This window comes from Canis lupus, chromosome 1 (assembly GCF_048164855.1).
Source record: "Canis lupus baileyi chromosome 1, mCanLup2.hap1, whole genome shotgun sequence".
NCBI classification, from domain to species: Eukaryota; Metazoa; Chordata; class Mammalia; order Carnivora; family Canidae; genus Canis; species Canis lupus.
In genome coordinates, this window is record NC_132838.1 from 49,475,916 (window position 1) to 49,497,061 (window position 21,146).

Here is a 21,146-nt window from a genome sequence, read left to right on the forward strand (position 1 = left end):
TGTTTCTTCTTTTTTTTTGAGGGGGAAATCATGATATATGGTTATGTTTTTCACTTCACTTATGTCATCCTTTCACTTCCCGAGCCCAGGCCCAATTAGTAGCCAAATGTTAATTATTAATTTGCCTCTAGGCAGCATTTTCAAAATGAGTACAAATCAATACAAAGTCTTGGGAAAAAAGTAAATTCACGGAGAGGAACATATAATCTTTATATAATGTTATGATGTACGATAATTATTATTTTAAAAAATATTCCATATGGCTGATCTCCCTTTTTTATTTATGCTGCTCCATTAACAAATTTATTTTCTTTCTTGTATTAATTCTAATCATAGTTATTTTAAAATTTTTAAATTATAGTTTTGAGATTTAATTCACATACCATAAAGTTCGCCCTTCTGAAGTGTACAGTTTAGTGGTTTTTAGTATTTTCACTGAGTTGTGCAGCCATCACCACCATCAAATTCTTGAACAATTTCATCACCCTAAAAGAAGCCCCATATCCATCAGCTGCCGTTCCTCATTCCCTCCTCCTCCTAATGCCTGGGAAACCACGAATCCACTTTCTGTCTCTATGGGTTTGTCTATTCTGGACATTTCATATAAATGGAATCCTACAAGATATCTGGCTTCTTTCACTTAGCCTGATTTGTATTCAAGTTTCATCCATGTTGTAAAACAGATCTGTACATTATTCTTTTTACTGCTGATTAATATTCTGTTGTGTGGGTAAAGTACATTTTATCCATTTATTGGTTATCCATTTATTGATTGGACATTTGGGTTGTTTTCCCCTTTTGGCTGTAATAATAATGCTGCTATGAGAAGTGTGTACAATTTTTTAAAACACCATTTTCAATTATCTGGGGGCATATACTTGGTAAGAGAGTTTCTGTGTCCAATGGTAACTCTGTGTTTAACTTTGGGAGGAACAGCTAACCTGTTTTCCTTAGTGGCTGCACCATTATACATTCCCACCAGCAGGGTACCAGGCTATTGTAAATAATGCTGCTGTAAACATAATGGTGCATGCATCCCTTTGAATTAGTTTTGTATTCTTTGGGTAGATACCCAGTATTGCAATTGCAGGATTGTACCCAGCATTGCAATTGCAGGATTGTAGAGTCCTTCTATTTTTAACCAGCTTGCATTCCCACCAACAGTACACGAGGGTTCCTTTTTCTCCACATCCTGGCCACATCCTGTGTTTCTTGTGTTTTTTATTTTAGCCATTCTGACAGGTGTGGGGTGATATCTCATTGTGGTTTTGATTTGCATTTCCTTGATGATAAGTGATCATGAGCATCTTTTCATGGGTCTGCTAGCCATCTGGATGTCTTCTTTGGAGAAATGTCTGTTCATGTCTTCTGCCCATCTCTTGATTGGATTTCTTTTGGTGTTGAGTTGTAGAAGTTCTTTATATATCTTAGGTACTAACCCTTTATCAGATATGTCATTTGCTAATATCTTCTCCCATTCCATAGGTTGCCTTTTAGTTTTGTTGATTGTTTCCTTTGCTGTGCAGAAGCTTTTTATTTTGATGTAGTCCCAGTAGTTTATGTTTGCTTTGGTTTCCCTTACCTCAGGGGACGTTTCTAGAAAAAAAGTTACTATGACCAATGTCAGAGAAATTATTATCTATGTTCTTTCCTAGGATATTTATGCTTTCAGATCTCAAATTTAGGTCATTTATCCATTTGAATTTACTTTTTGTGTGTGGTGTAAGAAAGTGGTCCAGTTTTATTCTTTTGCATGTTGCTGTCCAGTTTTCTTAACACCATTTGTTGAAGAAACTGTCTTTTTCTCATTGGATAGTTTTTCCTGCTTTGTCAAAGATTAATTGACCATATGATTGTGGGCTTATTTCTGGATTTCCTATTCTGTTCTATTGATCTATGTATCTATTTTGTGCCAGTACCATACTGTTTTGATTAAGACAACTCTGAAGTCCAGAATACTGTTGTCTCCAGCCTTGCTTTTCTTTTTCAAGATTGCTTTAGCTATTCAGGGTATTTTGTAGTTCCATACACATTTTATTTTTATTTTATTTTTTAAAAGATTTTATTTATTTATTCATGAGAGACACAGAGAGAGAGAGAGAGAGAGAGAGAGAGAGAGAGAGAGGCAGAGACACAGGCAGAGGGAGAAGCAGGCTCCATACAGGGAGCCTGAAGTGGGACTCCATCCAGGGTCTCCAGGATCACACGGGCTGAAGGTGGCGCTAAACCGCTGAGCCACCGGGGCTGCCCATATCCTTTCTTTTGCTGATGTGATATATCATGTTGATGGATTTACAAATATTGAACCACCCTTGCAGCCCAGGCATAAATTCCACTTGATCATGGTGAGTGATTTTTTAAAAGATGTATCATTGGATTCAGTTTACTAATATCTTGTTGAGGATTTTTGCATCTATATTCATCAGAGATATTGGCCTGTAGTTCTTTTTGTTTTTGTGCTGTCTTTATCTGGTTTTGATATCAGAATAATGCTGTCCTCATAGAATGCATTTAGAAGTTTTCCTTCCTCTTTCATTTTTTGGAATAGTTTGAGAGAATAGGTGTTAAGTATTTTGTAAATGTTTGGTAGAATTTGCCTGTGAAGCCATCTGGTTCTGGACTTTTGTTTGTTGGGAATTTTCTGATTACTTATTTAATGTCCTTGCTGGTAATTGTCTGTTCAAATTTTCTATTTCTTTCTGATTCAGTTTTGGGAAGTTATATGTTTCCAGGAATTTACTCATTTCTTCTAGGTTGTCCAATTTGTTAGCATAAAGTTTTTTATAATATTCCCTTATAATCCTTTGTATTTTTGTACCATTTGTTATTATTCCTCCTCTTTTGTGTCTGATTTTATTTATTTGAGTCCTCTTTCTCCCTTTTTTTTATGAATCTGGGTAAAAGTTTATCGATTTTGTTGATCTTTTGAAAGAACCAGTTCCTGGTTTCATTGATCTGTTTTATTATTTTTGTTTCTGTTTAATCTTTATTATTTCCTTTATCCTAATAGTTTTATGTCTTGTTTGTTCTTCTTTTTTTCTAGCTCACTTAGGTATAAGTTTATTTGAAACTTTTTTTTTTTTATGCTTCTTGAGGTAGGCCTGTATTGCTATAAACTTCCCTCTCTGAACAGCTTTGGGTGCATCCCAAAGATTTTGAACTGTTGTGTTTTCTTTTTGTGTGTATATATGCTTCATTTTCATTTGTTTCTATGTACTTTCTAAATTTCTTCTTTTATTTCCTGGTTGGTCCATTCATTGTTTAGTAGCATGTTATTTAACCTCCATGTATTTGTGGTCTTTCTAGTGGACTTCTAGTTTCATATATTGTGGTCAGAAAAAAATGTGTGGTATGATTTCAATTTTTTTTAATTTGTTGAGGCTGATTTTATGGCCTAATATATGATCTGTTTTGGAGAATATTCCATGTGCACTTGAAAATAATATGTATTCTGTTGTCTTAAGGTGGGATGTTCTAAATATGTATTTGTTAAACGCATCTGGTCTAGTGTCATTCCAAGCCATTGTTTCCTTATTGATTTTCTGTTAAGAGGATCTGGCCATTGATGTAAGTGGGATGTTAAAGTCCTTTACTTAAAAAAAAAAAAAAGTCCTTTACTATTATTTTATTATTATTGAGTAGTTCCTTTGTGTTTGTTACTAACTGTTTTATGCATTTAGGTGCTCCTATGTTGAGTGCATAAATATTTACAATTATCGTATCCTCTTATTGGATTGTGCCTTTTATTATTTGTAGTGCCCTTCTTTGTCTCTTATCATAGTCTTTGTTTTAAAGTCTATATTATCTGATTTAAATTTTGCTATTCTGGCTTTCTTTTGATATCCATTTGCATGATAAATGTTTCTCCATCCCTTAACTTTCAATCTGCGGGTGTCTTTAGGTCTAAAATAAGCCTCTTGTAGGCAGCATTTAGATGGATCTTGTTTTTATCCATTCTGTCATCATTTGTCTTTTGATTGAAGCATTTGGTCCCTTTCCATTCAAAGTAATTATTGATAGCTATATGTTTATTGCCATTTTATTACTTGTTTTGTGATTGTTTCTGAAGATTTTCTCTGATCCTTTCTTGTCTTTCTTCGATGTTTACTGGGTTTCTTTAGTAATATATTTGGATTTCTTTCTCTTTATTCTTTGCATATTTATTAGGGGTTTTTGATTTGTGGTTACCATTAGGTTTATATATAACATCATCTGCATGTAGCAGTCTATGTTAAGTTGCTGGTCATTTAAGTTTGAACCCATTCTGTACTCCTCTCCCCTCCATGTTTTAGATATATGGCGTCATATTTTACATATTTTATTTTGTGAGTTCCCTGGCTTATTTTTTACAGAATTATTCCTTTTTACTGCTTTTGTGTTTCCTACCTTCATACTGTCATTCCTTTCCACTCAAAGAGGTCCCTTTAATATTTCTTGCAGTGCTGGTTTAGTGGTTATGAACTCTTTTCGTTTTTGTTTGTCTAGGAAACTCTTTATCTCTTCTATTCTGAATGATAGCCTCACTGGATACAGTATTCTTGGCTGCAGGTTTTTCCCACTCAACACTTTGAGTATATCATGCCACTCTTTTCTGGCTTGGAAAGTTTCTGCTGAAAAATCTGCTGATAGCCTTATCAGATTTCCTTTCCATGTAACTGTCTTCTTTTCCCTGCTGCTTTTAATAGTTTTTCTTTATCACTAAATTTTGCCACTTTAATTACAATATGTTTAAGTGTAGATCTGCTTTTGTTGGTTTTTGGCAGAGGAAGGGTCTCTGTGCCTCTTGGATCTGGATTTCTGTTTCCTTCCTCAGATTAGGGAAGTTTTTAGCTATTATTTCTTCAAATAAATTCTCTGCCCCCTTTTACCTCTTTTCTTCTGGGACCCCTGTAATACAAATATTATTACATTTGATGGAGCCACTGAGTTCCCTGTTTATTCTCACTTTGCATAATTCTTTTTTCCCCTCTTTTGTTCAGCTTGATTACTTTCCATTATTCTGTCTTCTAGGTTATTAACTCATCCCAATGCTTCCTCCAGCCTGCCACTCCTTCCATCAGGCATGTTTCTCATTTCATTTATTGAGCCTTTTATCTCTGCTATGTTATTTCTTATCTCCCTGTTAATGGTATCACTGATGTCTTCCACTCTTTTCTCAAGTCTGATGAGTATCCTTATGATCACTGCCTTAAATACTCCATCAAGCATGTTACTTATATCTGTTTTGTTTAGATCTCTGGCTGTGGCCTTGTTCTATTCTTTCATTTGGGACACATTCTTCTGTCTTCTCATTTTGTCTAAGTCTCTCTGCCTATTTCTGTGTATTAGGAAAGTCAGCTATGTCTCCTGCTCTCGAAGATAATGGCTTTATGAAGAAGAGGTCCTTTAGTGCCCTGCAGAGCAGTATCCCCTATTCATCAGGGCCTGGTACTTCTAAGAGTATCTCCAATATGGGCTGTATGTGCTCTACTGCTATTGTGTCCTGGCCACTTTGTCCTTCAGGCCAGCCATCTACATAAGCTCTCTTTGTCTGTTGTAGGTAATGTTTGGTCCCTAGTCTGAATTTGGCAAGTTTCGACCAGGTATGTCCTGGTCTGCTTGTGAAATGAGACCTGTCACCACCACTGCCAGAACTGAGGCGCTGCAAAACTCCTGGGTCAGAAGATGAGGTGCTGGCGGCAGTTTGGGCTGGTCTTCTAGTGGAGGGGGCCTGTCATGCTGGGAATGAGGCATCTGTGACTCAGAAGGGCAGTTCTTCCAGAGTTTGGGGGGTGGGGCTTGGTGTAAGCAAGTCTGGTAGCTAGTGTCTGTGAGCTGCTTCCTGTAGGTGGCCTTGTGCTTATGTGGATAGGCAGGGGAGGGAAATAATGCCTGACAGTTCCTTTGTTCCTGGAGTGGTCTCTCTGTGAGTGCTGACTCTCTGGGACTCACTCCGAGATGAGTAAATAACCTCTTCATTATGTGCTCCAGGTGTTCTCCAGATCATTATTTCCACGCTGTATATCCATGGCTGTTTGCTCATTCTTTTCTTCAAGGGCAGCTTCAATGTCCTCTGGGCTCTCCCAGAGCCAAACCCACTGACCTTTAAAACTCTAGGCTTTAAGCTCCACTGGTTGCTAGAAGTCACGAAATTTGGCCCTTCTCAGTTTCTAAGCCAGTTGCTATGGGGGTTCATTTTTCCCATGCATGCTAGTATGTCTCTTGCCCTTCTCTGTGACGGTGGCTCCCTCTCCACCACAGTAGCCATGATCTGTTTCTCTTCCAAGCTGAATCTATACACTTCTTACCTTCTTCAGTGTGGCCTCTTCTCTCCCTTTAGTTGTGAAGTTTTTTTCTGTCAGTCTTCAGGTTGATTTCTGGGGTATTTAGAATGATTTGATAGTTATCTAGTTGTATTCATGGGACAAGGGGAGCTTAGGGGTCCCTCCTACTCTGCCATCATCTGCTCCCCTTCATCATACTTCTTACATTTGCATTATTCTCTCCATCTCTAGGCTGGCCCTTTTGGCCCAATACTCAAATTGTTATTCTTTCTTGGGCTTCCTTCCACCAGCCTCCACTTGCCTGGGGCTACCACACAGAGTCCCTGCTTCATTCATCATTGGGATGAAACTTGTCAGGGCCAATGTTGGATAGAAGCAAAGGAGCAGGCATCTTCAGTGGGAATTAGCTTCTAAAGATGGCTTATAATATGAAAAGCAGTCACAATTACTCTGGAAAATCCTGTGCATTATCTATGAAATACGGTGGAGTTTGTCATTTCTTGGTCAAACACCTCGTAGTGGCCTTGATATTTATTTTGTAATTCCTGTAATGATACCAAAAGCAAAGAGATTAAGAGGCTCTGATGTCAGCTGAGGGACAGTCCCAAGACTCCCCCTCACACATGAACTGCAGAACTACCTGTATCCTGTCTCCATGCCTCTTAACTGTGCTTTCAAGTTTGTGTTTTCCTTATGCACTTTCTCTTTTGTTGTATTAGTGCAGTCCATTAGTGCTGGAGCTCCAGGCATACATAGCCAGCATTTAGTGAGCAACATTTTGGCCATGGCACTTTGCAGGCTAGTAGCCTGAAATGTTCATTGTCATAGTGCTTATGTTCTAGCACCTGCATTAGTGATCACTGAATGAATACCTGCCGTTTAAGACCCCCTACTCCACACCCCCCACCTAGTCACCCATTTGTTATTACATTCCCCTGGCAAAGTCCAAAATTTTTGTTTCTAGCCCTCCAATTTTAAAATAATCTTTTCAAATATCAAAGTCTTGACTCCTCTGGTTAAATCATGCACCCCTTTTCCTTTAAAGCACTACTTTAAAATAACATTCTAGGAATAACCTGGTGTCATTCAGTCATTCCAGGAATTCAAGCAGTATTTATGTACTTCCTCATTTGTTATGGATGCCATATGTTTATGTATATTCCTGGAAGCACAGATGTAAATTATATGCTTGTTTTCAGTTGTTGATTTTACACTTCCCTCTCTTCATACATACACACACACACACCTCCTTTTTGCTTGATCTGACTTCCCCATTAGATAATAAACTTCTTGCAGTAGAGACAGTGTTTTCTACTTCATCTCATATTCTTCATGATACCTAATTACTTATCTTCAGGTATCTAAGCAATATCTGAAGCTATAGGCATTCTCCATTTTTCTAATTGAGAAGTAAAAGTCAGTGATTTTTTTTTTCAGGTTCCATTTCTACAGTGGATTATCATGCATGCTTGAGCCAGCTGAACATCTTCAATAATTTGTAACATGATCTTGGAACATGTGTCAGAAAAATATCAGTCATTATGGAAAACCATTCTACCCATCTACAGCTCACTCTCAAGACAGAAAATACAAGGGGAATAATTGAAAATTCAGTGGAACTGGACCAACTGTACAGTTTACAGATATCCTTGGTTTTCAAATGGCTTTTACCTTTTCTCTAAACTTCTACTCAGAATTTTTTAAATAGTTTTGTTAAATATCTCTTGAGCTAAGCCCTAAATATTTGGTGACATCTTACACTCATTCTTTTTCATGACCATTTGGATACACTGCTCAAGAGAATGAACCATACTACCATGTTGGTGGCTGCCATCTGTGGCTCTTTTATGTGAAGAAGTGGAAGCTTTTGACATTGACGCTGAGTTGATGTAGAAAGCATCTAGTTTTATGTAGTTCCAAATGCTTCGAAATGGCAATCAGGTGGGACAAATTCTTATGGCCAATTTTTAAAAAAATACACTTTCTTACATCTGGAAGTTACTTTTACTTGGAGCTAAGATAGTGCTATTTTAGGAAAATTATGGCTGACTTTGAGCTTAAGGGAAAAAAAGAGCACTAAATCTCTCAGTAGGATGTTTACTTTTGCCAGAAGACCTAACCGACACTCTCTGAAGAGGCAATCCCAGTTTGCAGGTAAAAGGCATCATTTCTGTGGCCTGCTGTGCATACTCCAGTATTCCAGCACCTCAGGAATTACACTCAACAGAGAGAATCCAGCAAGGAAATGTTATCATTTTCCCTTTTCTTTTTCACTCTGGGATGTAAAAAGTATTCATTTACTCAATTATTCCTTTTTGATTTGGCTAAAAATAATAATGAAAAGAAACAAATGTGAACCAAGAATGAAGAAAAACAAGATTATGTTCTTAAAAGTTAAATTGACAAGGAAAAGAAAATGGCATCCAAGGAAACAAAGGCAAGATAGCCCCAAACTGGGTGGTGTGAACTTGAAAACTGTCTGATTTGAAACAACCCAGAAGTAATTCCTCTTGGATCCAAGAATATTGACATTGGAATGACCTAAGGAAAGATTATGTCTTAATAGTTCTTGAAATGACAGGTCTGAGCCCTGAAGGGTAGATGGTAATTTACAATCTCTGTCCTGCTGACATCCTTTGGCCCCATCAGAACACACCGAGGGTCACCATCTCAATAGTGAAGCAGGTGTCAGGGCATCTCATAGGCCCTGGGCTGTGGGCTTCCTACCAGAAAGGGTGGGGGGTTAGAAGGCAAGCAGTGAATCATAGGGAACTTACATTGGTGTGATTTGCCCGAAGGTAGAATGTAGGAGAGGCAGAAAATCATCTTGCTTCCAGAACATGTGATTGTGGCAAGATTGAGTGCATAGAGAGGATGAAGGGGTGATGAACGAGGGAGCTCACAGGTTGAAGGATTTTTATCCCCACCCTGGGCAGCAGTTCCCACTCTCCTGCTTTCTGAGAATGCCTATTCTCAGGCCTGTGACCTGCTGAGCCAGCCTCCTGAGAGCTGCCTGGGCAGGTGGGTAGGTGGACACGGTGTGTGGAGGGGAGGTCAGAAGGCACTTTATACTGGGGAGTGGGCTGCTGAGAGAGGTGGCTTTCCTCTGATGCCCAGGTGGTGTTCTGAGCACCTTCTCTGAGAGTACAGGAGAGGAAGTCTTCCTTCTGAGAAAGCTGGGTGGCCCTGGCCTGGCAGCTGACCCCTGTGGAAGGATGGTAGGGGTTGAACACTGTGCCCCAGGCACAATTCCCAGCCACTGAGAAGAAGCCTTTCACCCCTCTTTGTTCACTAGATGATTTCTCCGGATTGGAGACTGACACTGCAATGCCCACAGAAGAGGCGTACGTTATCTATGACGAAGGTATGAACTGATTTTACACAGTTTCTCTCATTTTGATTACTAAGTGGATGATCTCAATTTTTGGAGTTTCCTTCAGAACTTGGGCTGCATGGCAATACTCAGGGAAGGTAGCTATAACCCAGCTTATAAGTTACCATCCCCGTTCATATTTGATCCAAAGAAAAACAGTGGGCTTCATATGTGAATGTGGCCCCCATACTGCAGCTCTCATTCTCTCCCTACCCTGGAATTCCCGGGTTGCTTGTCTGGACCTCCACTTCCACCGCCATTTGTGAACTTCTACTGTCACTGGTTGAACCCATCACTCTGCTTTCTCTCTTGGCTCCTTTCATTGTTCTCTTTTTTCTCCTTTTCTAATTAGATTTTTTCTTTTTAAAAATGCAGTGCTCTGAGGGTGCTGGGGTGCCTTAGTTGATTATGCATTTGACTCTTGATTTGGGTAAGGTCATGATCTCAGGGTCATGAGATGGAGCCCTCCGCTGGGCTCTGTGCTGGGTGTGGAGCCTGCTTGAGATTCTCTCTTTCCCTTTGCCTCTTCCTCTCCCCCCCTCCCCTGGCTTGTGAGCATGCCCATGCTCTGTCACTTTCTCTCTCTCTCTCTCTCTCAAAAAAAAAAAAAAAAAAAAAAAGTAATGCTATGGAAATGTTGATTTTTTTTTATCACAGAATTTTTTCAAGTAGGGGTAAGCTTATAAGATTAAGAATGCAAATTGCCTTGGGTAGAATCTGGAGCAGCCATTCAGTAAATGTAACCAGTGCAGTTATTCTATTCATGACTCTGTGGCGGTTCTGTGTGTTTTATAAGTTGTGTCTGCAGTTTTTGCTTGGGCATCTTGTCCCCACTGTAAGGCTGGCCTTTGACACTCAGGATATTCTCACTTTGGTTCTTCCTTGTCTGCTGATATATGTGGCTCCAGTGCCATCAAACCACCAATGTGAGAATAATGTCACCTTTGATGCAGTCATAGTGAAGTTTGAATTAGTGGTTTCATCTCACAGTTGTTTTTTTTAAAGATTTTATTTATTCATTCATGAAAGACACACAGAGAGAAGCAGAGACTTAGGTGGAGGGAGAAGCAGGCTCCCTGCAGGGAGCCTGATGCAGGACTCAATCCCAGGACCCCAGGATCAAGATCTGAGCCAAAGACAGATGCTCAACCACTGAGCCACCCAGGTGCCCCTCATCTCACAGTTTAAGAAAAAAACTAACTTAAAAACAACAGATGTCAGAAGAAAAAAGTTTCTTAGTACCTTTGAAAATACTGTGCTTGTTTCTTACTTTCTTATTATCTTGAGCAGTTGAAAGGGAGCAGAGTTTTCTTTTTTAAACATTAAAGGATTAGTTTTTAAAATAGAATTCATCTCACCCCCTCCCCAGCAAAGAGGCCCATAGGCAGAAGGTAAATTTTTTAAAAATCAAGTTTATTTTCTGATGTGAATCTTTTATGGCTCTGAAAGAGAAAATTATGTAGGCGGAGAATGGCCAGGGGCCAGGAACAGGAGCATGCTACACCGGTTGAATGCTAAGGTTCCAGCTCTAACTGTAAAACCTCATTTTTCTGCTCATACGTGTTTCCTTTTCCTCTTCCTTTCTTTTATCTACAGCTGCTTTTCTGAGGGGACTGAGTGGGAAGAATATTGTTTCATTAGGAACAGATTATGTTCAGGCACAGCATTTATTTTGGGGTGTATGTGTGTGCGCTTTAGTTTTGAGTTGAATGTTGAGATGGTATCTCTTGGCTGTTCATGGTGCTCCTTTTCTGGAAGGGCCCAAATGCAAAGACTTCATATCATTTCAGATTATGAGTTTGAGACCTCCAGGCCACCGACCACCACGAGACCCTCCACCACGGCTGCGGTGCCCGAGGTCATCCCGGTGGAAGGCTCCATCAGCTCCTTTCCTGGAGAAGAGTTCGATCTGGCTGGAAAGAAACGATTTGTTGGTAAATAGAACTTCCTTAATCAGAGAAACATGGATTTTTAACTTTTTTTCTTTGAGGAAGAGCATAACTAATTTCTTGGCCTGGCTGAGGCAGCGCATTTGGAGCAGAAGCTTTCCCAGAGTGAAGTTTCCATTTGGGGTGACTCAGTGAGTCAGTCCTGCTTGAAGGCACATAAGCTTGCTTTCTGCAGGAGTCAAGGGAGGGGATTATACAGGAAAATGTTTGGTATCCAACAGAGTTGAGCTTTGAGAGGCTGCCTCGTATAGACCAAGGGGAAGGAACACTCGTAAACATCCTCAGGACCAGAACACATGACTATTTTTGTTCCAGTAACTTTCCCCAAGCTGGGGTGTCCAAGCCTTGCCTATACATTGTTAAGTTCTTCCTAAAAGATGAGCAGCTTACTGAATTGAGCTACTGATACTTCTTACGGTGCCACAGAGCCAAAGCTGGTTTTCTTCTGTTTCTGTAATTTTCATTAGCCTCGGGGACTTGGGATCTAGAAGTTTACTCTTCTTTCTCAGTTATTAAACAATTTTGAGAGAAAACTCTATTTCACTAAACTGTGCTTCACTCCCTTCGGGAGTCTTCTTTTCCCATGCCCTTAATGAACTTCACTAACGAGACAGTTAGATTAATACACTACTAAGTGGAAAAAAATATTACCAAGTGGAGACAGGCAACAGCTTAAACCAATATCACACTTTTCTGTTTCCAAAACAAATGTTCTGCCATAAGCAGAGAACTGCTCTTGCCAGCCAAGATGTAGTATTGAGTGTCTAAATTTCATGTGCTTGAAGAACAAGAATATTAATGTGAGGTAGCATTCCTGAGGCAAGCGCTAATGCTGGCCCATGGCATTAAGCAGCCTGGCTGAATTCACTGGATGTTCTGGTCTTCCTCTCTGTGGCTCCAGGACAGAAATGAAAATGCTTTCAGCGCTATCATTTGCTGTTCCACAGAACTCTACCGAAGACCAGAAGGCTTACTTTTGTCTGGCTGGTCCTATGTCTGTAGCACAGAAGATTTTAGTGGTTTCATCTAAACCCCAGAACCTCCTGATTAGATCCATTGACAGGCTCTCAAGACCTGATTGCATGCAAATTATTGGAAAATAGAAGATCTAAAAATTGCTTTTAGCCCCAGTGGCCACCAAGAATGAGAATCTGTACCAAAAGATGCAATGGAACATTTAGAAAGTACTAGAAATTGTTACTTAAAAGCACTTGAGAGTCTTGCATGTATGAATCCCCAGCTCCCATTCCTTGACATTTCTTATATGTAAGAGGGTATATAATAAGGAGATGTGGGCTGGATGTAGTCTCCTTTTTGACCCTAACTTCGTGGGCCCTCTCAGCATCAGTAGGCTCAGCTGAAACATGGGATATCAGTCCATGTCCTGCTTTATTTCCAGGGATAGAGTGTAGAAATTGTATCCAATGAGATAATGTGTGTAGAAAACCTTGAACCTGTCCATAAATATGAATAACTTTATTGTATTTAGCAGTAATGTTATAAAGGCTGATCACACCTGGCCTTGTGCAAATATTCCAGATGGTTATGGGTATCCCTGAAGCTCTAGGGAAGGCCACCCAGGATGGAAGGCTAGAAGCTATATATCCTGATCAAGGTTTTTGTTTGTTTGTTTGTATATTTTGTTCCAAGACAGTCTAGGGAGTGAATGGTGCCAAGAGAGCTCTAGGTAAGTCTTAGTTGGACCCAACACATACCTTCCCAAATGTCTGGGCATACAAAAGGCAGAATGCTGCAGACTTATACTACATTGAATTATAGTTTGGGGGTCTTTCAGAGTTACTTTGAACACATAGTCATTGATGCTGATGAGTTGACAGGATCTTTACAAACTACTACATTGGAAGATGTAAACGTGTGGATCAAATAAGGAGAGCTAAGGATGTGTTTCTGAGTTTAGCATCAGGGCTGATGGCACTTGGAGCCTCTGTCTAGCATGGAAAGACTGAATGGTGGATCTGCTCCATGGACCAGACATTATGATTCTGCCTCTGGAGAAAACTTCCAACAATACAGTTGGGTATCTCTCTTCTTTTCCAGCTCCTTATGTGACATACCTAAGTAAAGACCCATCAGCCCCATGTTCTCTGACGGATGCTCTGGATCACTTTCAAGTGGATAGCCTGGATGAAATCATTCCAAATGACATGAGGAAGAGTGACCTTGCTCCTCAGCATCCCCCTCGCAACATCACTGTGGTCGCTGTGGAAGGCTGCCACTCCTTTGTCATTGTGGACTGGGACAAAGCCACCCCAGGAGATGTGGTAACAGGTGTGTCCAAGGCAGATGCTCAGAGTTCCCATTGATCTATAGGTGGAAAATCAAGAATATAAGGGATGAATAGATGATGGATAAGTAGATGGCTGGCTGGCTGGCTGGCTGGATGAATGCAAATGCCTCCTTCTAAAAGGATGAAATATAGGCCACAAGGGAAGCCTTGTGAAGTAGTATAAAGAGTACTGGGTGGAAGTCAGAAGTTCTGAATCTCAGTCCCAGATTGGTTTGTATGACCTTGAACTAGCTACTTCATCTCTCTGGACTTTGGTTTCTTCCTTACAAAATATGATTGTATCTCTAACGTTCTATAATCCCACACATGGTCAGGGAGTCCACATAGCCACTTGTAAGGTCAGATCCTGCAGCACAGGTGATGAAAGACCTCATAATGTGCACCAGCTTCGTATAAGAGTCAACCCTGGGACCAAGACTGTCTCTGGACTTAATTCAGATGGGATTCCTGTATTACCCTATAGAGGGTATGTTTTGGAACCACGTGTTCTTATTAATGTGAGTCCCAAGCTGTCCAAAGCTCCCTGGAAAATTTGGTATCATATATCCTACACCTAATCTGAAACTAAACCTCAGGGCCCTAATCACAGGTACTCATGCCCCTAGCATAGATAATGTGGATGAGGTATTTACAGGGACTTGGACATTCCCAATTTAAAGCCATGCCAGCTGCTGCTAAATTGATTACCATAGAACATTTCAGCACATGACAGCCCTGCAATGCGCAGGAAAAGCAACATACCCCAAAAGGCTAAAGGAGGAAATAATGGGAGTTCTTTATCAGTAAATGAAATGAGCACCAGCCGTTGTAACGTACCGCACCACTATAAGCACACATGGCTTGACATCACTGTCATCATCAGAGGAGGAAATCCTGTGCAGAGAGCCGCAGCTCTTCACAAGTTCTCACACAGTATTTGTTTCAGAAAGAGAAGAATGAATTCCTCTGGGGAACAGTGTGGAAAGGGCTTTAGGGCCCAGGACACCTGCTTCTAGTTCCGGTGTGCCGTTGGTTAGCTGCGTGACTCCAATCCATTCTCTTTATGTCACCAAAATTGCTCTTGCGAAAGTAATCAGCAGTCACAGGTTGCTCAGTAAAGTAGCTTGCATCTTAGATGCATTCAATGCTGTTGACCTCCTCCTCCTCCTCGACCTGTGACCTGATTCTCTCAACCTCTGAGTCTCTCTCCCAGGCTTGTCTGCTTTGCCCCAACATTAAATGTTGGAACTTCTCAAGGCTTGGTCTCAACTCCTCTTTCTTTTTTGCTCCATCCTCTCTCTGTCCAGGATCTCACCCAAGGAACATGGTTTTAATTCATCCTGGAGATGAGTCATTGATTTATAGCTCAAGGCTAGGCCTGCTTTTCCTCCGAGCTTCAAACACTAAAATGGGATCGGCACTTGGTATCATCACCAGGATGTCTCCAGAGCATCTCAGACTCAGCATATCCAAAATCAAACTCATGATCCTTCTTATTCCCAAACTTGCTGATCTGGGTTTCCTGTCTCAGAGAATGACTCCACTCCCCACCCCATTTCTGTAAGCATGGGATTGTCTTTAGATCTTCTTTAATTTTCCCCACCATATTCAATTCATCACTGAATCCTATCAATTTTACCTTCCAAGTTTCTCATGAAACCATCCATTTCTCTACCTTAACTGCCAGGTTAACCTGGGCTGTTGCCACTTGTCACTTGGATATTCTAAAAGTGGCTGGCTGGCTAGACCACCCAATCCATACTCCATAGCTGATCTGTTTCACTCAGCACCAGAGGGAGGCATCCAGGACAATGTGGTTGTGCTACCCTGTAATGTCTTCCCCTTTCTTTTAGAATGAAAAGCAAAAACCTGTATGACCCAAGGGGACTGACCATTTTCTTTATTCTGCGTTTCCTTAGCTTCATCTCATGCTTGTTCCCCCACCATATCTCTCTGAGACCATCTCCTACTGGTTCCTCCCTCGTTATCCTCCTTCCTGGTATTCCCTCCACCTGGAGTCTTCCCTACCTCCTATCATGCTCCTTAAGTGCTTCCATCCTTCAGCGTTTGGCCCTATTTTCAGAACCCCTTCAGAACACCCCTCCAGGCACATGGATTACTCTTTTGTGGTTCTCATCACAGCCGTATAATTCTGCTTGTCTGTCTGCCCTGCTGCTCCTTCAGTTTCTGATAAAATGAGTTGCCATTTTATCAATTTACTCCAGCATTGAGTATAGTGCCTGACAAATAGTAAGCACATGGTAAATATCTGTTAAATGAATTCATGGATGTGAACTAAAATATTTAACATCTCTAAGACTCAGTTGTCTCTTGTGTCAAAGTGGGGATATCAATGCTTACATATTAGGAGCCAGAGAACTAATCAAAATAAAACTTGGTTGAATGTGTTTAAAATAATATTTGGCACAAAGGAAATGCCTCACAAATGTTTTCTTCCTTTGTGTATAACATGGGAGACTAATGTAGAGGAGGTGCTGAGCTGCGACATAATTTCATTCGGCCCTTCTGAGGCCTCCTTGAAGGCTGAGCATGTGTCAGGGGCCCGCTGGCGTCCATACATAGCAAAGAGGGCAGAAAGAGCTGCCTGACTGCTGTCACCAGACATTGAGGTCAGGGACAGTCACAGATATTCAACAACTAGCAACCAAAGGAGAGCCTTCACCAGATGGATGAGGAGGCCACCAAGAGTCTGGGGGTCTTTCAGTTGTACACATGTGCACACACACACACACACACACAAACACACACACAGCACTCACCATCAACAATCCCTTCATTTCATGTGAAGGACAATTGTGTATATCTCTGCCAGGAAATTCTTAAATACCTGTGTGGAAGTCACCACTTTTTCTTCTGCCGCCCTTTCCTCTGTGCTGTCAAGGTCAGTCAAGGTGATTAGTTCTGAGGAAATGAAGAAGGCCAGGAAATGTAGGAGATAAAGAGAAGGAAGAGAAGTAGGGAACCAGCAGTTGTCAAGAAGTGTGTGCAATTTTGTTATCCACATCTGAATTCACCAGAAGGTACCAACTTTATACCCCATCCAGACGCAACATGCACTTGCTCCTGTTCTTCAACTGTTCTCTCAGAAGGGAATGCTTCTGTGCCATTGCCTCCTCCCCATCCTCCTCCATCACGCATGCCTCCTGGGTGATGTGGTTTCCTTGATGCTCAGCAGGCTCTTCTTTGTCTCCACTTGCAGGTTACCTGGTTTACAGTGCATCCTATGAAGACTTCATTAGGAACAAGTGGTCCACCCAAGCTTCCTCAGTAACTCATTTGCCCATTGAGAACCTGAAGCCAAACACAAGGTATGATGTATCAGTCACTAGAAAGAGACAGAGAAGGATCTGGGTGTGTGGTCACAGGTATCCTCAGGTTGAAAATGAAAAGATCGATGCAAAGGTTTTATGATTTATTTTGTAGTCTGTTTACTTCCCATGGAATATCAATGAATATGCACCATATGTCACTATATCTCTCTTAGAAGAAAATACTGTATCATTATAGTTGTTAGTCTATTGTGTTTATATCCTGTTACTGATTTTACAGAGACTAAATGCTCCCTACCATTGGGGAAAGAAAAGTTGTTCTGTGTGTTGAAAGAGAACCGATCCATGTGCAGATGGTGGCATTAGGCAGCATAGCTTTCATTGTGAAATTATGTGTATCATATGTGACATTAATGGGGCAGCGATTGCTAAACATATAAGTTAACTGGTACTCAGACTCTATGATGTGGAAGTTAAGACCATTTAGAAAGGTGAATTTTACACACTAATAAGGGCACAAACATGGCTTACTGAACTGGGTGGCGCTGGCTGGCCAGAGGTCTGTGTAGGAGCCAGAGTTCGTGGCGCTCAGTATGAAAGCTACAAGGCTTGTTTCCACCGTTACAAAGAGAGTGGGTATATTCCCTCCTTTACACTATCTGGTTTTGATAGTAATGATCATCAGGAAAGCTCTCCTGGTGGGTGAAAATGAGCAAAGCACCAAGCATGTGAGGGTCATGCATGGTGTGTGTGCAAACCAGCTCTCTGGGGAAAAAAAATCCCTGGTTTATGGTGCTTACCATTTTCTGTAGTGTAAATACTTCCACCATGGTCAATTCCAGGCTTCCAGGGGGCCTGCAGGTTCTTGAATATTTAATGATTGTCTCTCTCAAGCCCAAGCAAATGAGTCCAGCATCCCATGGTCACATCCATCCCTAAATTTATGGAGCAAAGAGCTCTAAGTGATGGGTCTGTGAGCCTGAGACCTATCATTTCCTATATAGTTGTAGGAACATGGAGAAGATTGAAACAAAACACTCTCCTTCGATAGAAATGTGCCAAAGGAGATAAAAACTGGTTAATAGCCATGGGTACCGAGACACTTCCGAACTAGCTGAGAACTTTTCTCCAGGCATTGGAGGTGCCATGTGAGCTTACCTGAGCTGAACATTCACAAACTATTATGAATTTGAGGATCTGACAAATAAAAAGCAAGGACCAACACAGGAACCTGAGAAAATACTTTTCTTTATTTTTCCCTAATAGTGAGGAAAAATGGATTAATTAAAGCAAACAAAAACAACACATTTAAGACAGTGGGGTCAACACTCGATTTTCTGCATTGTGTGCAGAGTGACAGTGCTTTCCCATCACAGCCTTGGGGTAGAACTTGAATCCCCCTCTCCTGACCCCGCTACCCACCCCACCCTACCCCTCCTGCCAATGTTCTTTCTACAACTTTTGCTGCCAGGCTGATCTTGAGTTTTGAATATCAGGAGATGGTTGTGTAGTCACTATTTGAACAGGTATAGAGGAGTGCCCACCGTTCCTTCAATCCGCACTTAGAGTTTGCTCTGCACCAGGCACCAGGTTTTGCATTGAGGACAGACCCAGGGTGGGAGCAGCAGGGGGAGGGGATGGGGGAGTGCAGTAGGGTGGGAGGCGTGGGCTGTAAGATACACCATGGCCCAGGCCTCATGGAGCTCACAGTTTGGTAGACAGATAATTTAGCAACAGCATAAATACAAACTTTGAACAATCAGTATCCTAAGAGAGACTTTTTTCCTGAGCTTGTGGGGATTGGAGGGCAGTCAGGTGAGCTTCCCTGGGGAAATAGATAAGCAGCATTTAACTTAGGGAAGGTGGGTGGGGTGATGCCAAGCTTTGGGCAGAAAAGGGATGCCGAAAGCATGGTGTGTTCTAGGAAGAAAAGGAAGCTAGTATGGTGGGAGCAGGAGGAGAGGAGACTGGACAGGCTGGTCCCAGTGGGCTTGGGAGTCTCTTGTAGTTTCTGTCCTACCCTCCACCCATGTTCAGTGTCCTGATAGACAGGTTAGGAACAGCAGCTGCTACTGTAGCTTCTCCCTGGTATGCCTGCTCAATTATTCCTTCTTCTGATGGAAGGTGCTGGCCGGGGCACAGACCACACATGGCTCTTCCACAGATTTCCTCAAAACCCCTGTGAACAGCCTGATGTAAGGATGCTCATTGTTTCCCTGCATTACACTGATGCAGAACAGCTCTGGTGGGCCCATGTTAGTGATCCATGACCTTCTTCCATGCCTCCATCCAGCCTCCATGGAGGCTGCATGTGCCTGTTAGTACTGTCCTCAGGGTTTCTCAGGAACGCACCGCAGAGTCCCTATAGGAAACACAAGAAGTCAGTCCCCTCAAGATGATCTGGAATAGAAAACACCAGCTTTGGTTCTTTATAACTGAATGTTGTTTTTGACTTTACGGGGGCATTGCACACCTTGTTCACCTAATTCTGTCCCAGATCACTTTCTGAACCTGCATATTTCATCAATACTTAAAACACAAAGATTTCAACTGTGGGAGGTTATTCAAAAGAAGGTGTCAAGAGCTCATCTAAGAAGATAAGGCATGGGTTTCTCTTGTAACTTGGGTGAGGCAGAGATTATTCGGAGTGTGAGATATATATTTTGGTTTCTGGAAGAAACTAAATGTAATGTGGTTTTGAACATAGGAACCTTATTTTTCCCTCATAATTTCATGTTTTTCAGCATTGTGTATTTAAATTTGCTTTGACACATTAGGTGAGGTTCAAATGGAAATACATCTTTGAAATTGGGCCGCTGTGGACTTTGTTGGAGGACAGAGTGTGTGGATGGAGAAAATAGAGGAGAAGAACGCTTGGGTTTCAGTAGGGAGACAGAATTGATACAGTCAAGGCGTCAGCCCAGTCTGGCATCCTGTGCCATCTCCAGAGTCGTCAAGCCCTGATTCCTTCTGGTGTCAGGACCACTCAAGCAACAGCTGAGGAAATGTTCAGCAGCAATATCCCATGTAGCCTCTGAGGATATGTCATCCCTTAGGTTTTAATTTCCCTTTTTAAGGAAAAAGAAAAAGTATCTGTAAAGTTTGACCAGTATCATTGACGTATGCCAAACCCACTGCCTGCAGGATTTTGCCTTAAATAACTCCATAATCGCTGAATAAAGTATGCATAATTGGGAAAACACGGACTACTGAGCAAACTGAGACTTGGAAACTCTTATGTACTTAATTGTGCATATCTTTTTTTTTTTTTTTAATGAAATTTAAAAAGGATTCTCTTCTAAATGAGATGTGAATGACTTTCTTGAAGGGCTTAAAAGAAGGCTAAATTTACCAAATGAGCCTTTCTTGGCTCTCTTTAATCAAACCCCAAGTCAAATATCTCTGTGTAACTGTGAAGCCTGGCTCCCTTGATGATCTTAGGAGCTTTGGAGGCTTGGTGCCAGGACAGTGGGGTAACAGACAGACACCTTTGCTCTCTGATTAAATAACTCACCTTGTGAACATTTAGTGTACTTTAATTAGTGCACAGAACCCGTGTGCCAAGACTCATGGCAGAGAAAGCTTGTTAGGAGCTCTCTGAAGTGGCAGAGTGCCACCACTTGCAGGGGTTTCTTACCCTCTTACCCTCTTCTTCACCTGTGAGTAGCTTGGGACTGCGAGAGTACAGATAATATCTGGGGTCCCAGAGGTACATGAAACACGAAGATAACAGTTGGCGTAGTCAGTGGGTCACAACTGCGGTGTTGGTCTCCAGTAGTATTTCGCCACCACTTTTTGTCCTGTAGCTCCTAAGAGCACTGAGCAAGATATCTGGGGACTCCCAACCTGCCTGGCCTATCAGTCTCCTTCTAGATGATGGAGGACAGTCTCTGTTCCAAGACAAGGATTAATCCGGCAGCAAAAGCTCTCCGGGCTTTTTCCACTTCCACTTCTTGGACTTGCTTCTCTTTACTTGAGGCACAG

At 41.4% G+C, this 21,146-nt stretch overlaps 1 protein-coding gene and 1 long non-coding RNA gene across 2 annotated transcripts in view; one reads left to right on the forward strand and one right to left on the reverse strand.

The window, feature by feature from the left end:
* FNDC1 (fibronectin type III domain containing 1) overlaps positions 1 to 21,146 on the forward strand; it is a 101,245-nt gene that overhangs the window by 69,722 nt on the left and 10,377 nt on the right. Inside the window, exons 15-18 of the mRNA XM_072829562.1 lie at positions 9,559 to 9,627; positions 11,427 to 11,570; positions 13,644 to 13,874; positions 17,093 to 17,201. Coding sequence (XP_072685663.1) covers positions 9,559 to 9,627; positions 11,427 to 11,570; positions 13,644 to 13,874; positions 17,093 to 17,201 — 553 coding nt within the window. The remainder of the gene's footprint in view (positions 1 to 9,558; positions 9,628 to 11,426; positions 11,571 to 13,643; positions 13,875 to 17,092; positions 17,202 to 21,146) is intronic.
* Positions 13,643 to 17,179, reverse strand: LOC140635267 (uncharacterized). Its single transcript, XR_012032628.1, has 2 exons — positions 16,721 to 17,179; positions 13,643 to 13,910 (listed from the first exon to the last, which is right to left on the reverse strand). It is a non-coding gene; the product is annotated as an uncharacterized lncRNA (long non-coding RNA).